The sequence below is a fragment of the Myotis davidii genome, unplaced genomic scaffold (assembly GCF_000327345.1).
Source record: "Myotis davidii unplaced genomic scaffold, ASM32734v1 scaffold243, whole genome shotgun sequence".
NCBI classification, from domain to species: domain Eukaryota; kingdom Metazoa; phylum Chordata; class Mammalia; order Chiroptera; family Vespertilionidae; genus Myotis; species Myotis davidii.
Window position 1 is genome coordinate 1287071 of NW_006295183.1, and position 646 is coordinate 1287716.

The 646-nt window shown below is 64.7% G+C and overlaps 1 protein-coding gene across 1 annotated transcript in view; it reads left to right on the plus strand.

Moving 5' to 3' along the window:
- Nucleotides 1-345, plus strand: part of EXOC3L1 (exocyst complex component 3-like 1) — a 7286-nt gene extending 6941 nt beyond the window's left edge. Inside the window, exon 14 of the mRNA XM_006769802.2 lies at nt 44-345. Coding sequence (XP_006769865.1) covers nt 44-290 — 247 coding nt within the window. The 3' untranslated portion in view covers nt 291-345. The remainder of the gene's footprint in view (nt 1-43) is intronic.
- Nucleotides 346-646: the final 301 nt, after the last annotated feature.

The window sequence follows — 646 nt, forward strand, 5'->3', positions numbered from 1 at the left end:
CAATTTCCCGACGTAAGGTACGTGGATGGGGGCGGAAAGGGAGAAGGGACCTGGGAGGGATAGGGCGGGGGGCTGATGCATCGCTGTGGTCCCCCCTTAGCGAGGAACATGTCTCTGCCCTCTTGGACCTGCGCGGGGACGTGTCCCGAGAGCAGCGCCAAGCCGCACTCAGCTCCCTGCAGGACGGCCTGCAGCCCTCGCCCCGCGCGGGGCGCCGCGCACTCTTCAGCCTTGTGCCAGCACCTACACCTTCTCCATCCTCCTGCCTCTTCTCGGGGTCCTGTGCCTGACTCTCACCTCCTCGCAGAATAAAGCTGTGTGCCCGCTCCCCCCACCACCACCCCCGTACGCCTGAATTGTGTGTGTTGGGAAGGGCGGGGGGATGAAATAAAAGTGTCCGCGAACGTTAGGGGGTCCAGGACAGGGACATGCCTACGGTATCCTGGCTCCAGTCCAGATATTCCGGCTGCCCCGCTCTGTCCCGGCATCATTTCCCAAGTACCCGGCTTTCGTGAGCGGACTGCACCCCCACGTCTCCGCGCCGCAGCAGTGATTTCGAGTCTCCCCAGCACTGACTCGGGTACCACCGGAAGCCTTAAAACCCGCCTGGCCTGCGGGGAGCGGGCGGGCTCAGGACAACGCCCCG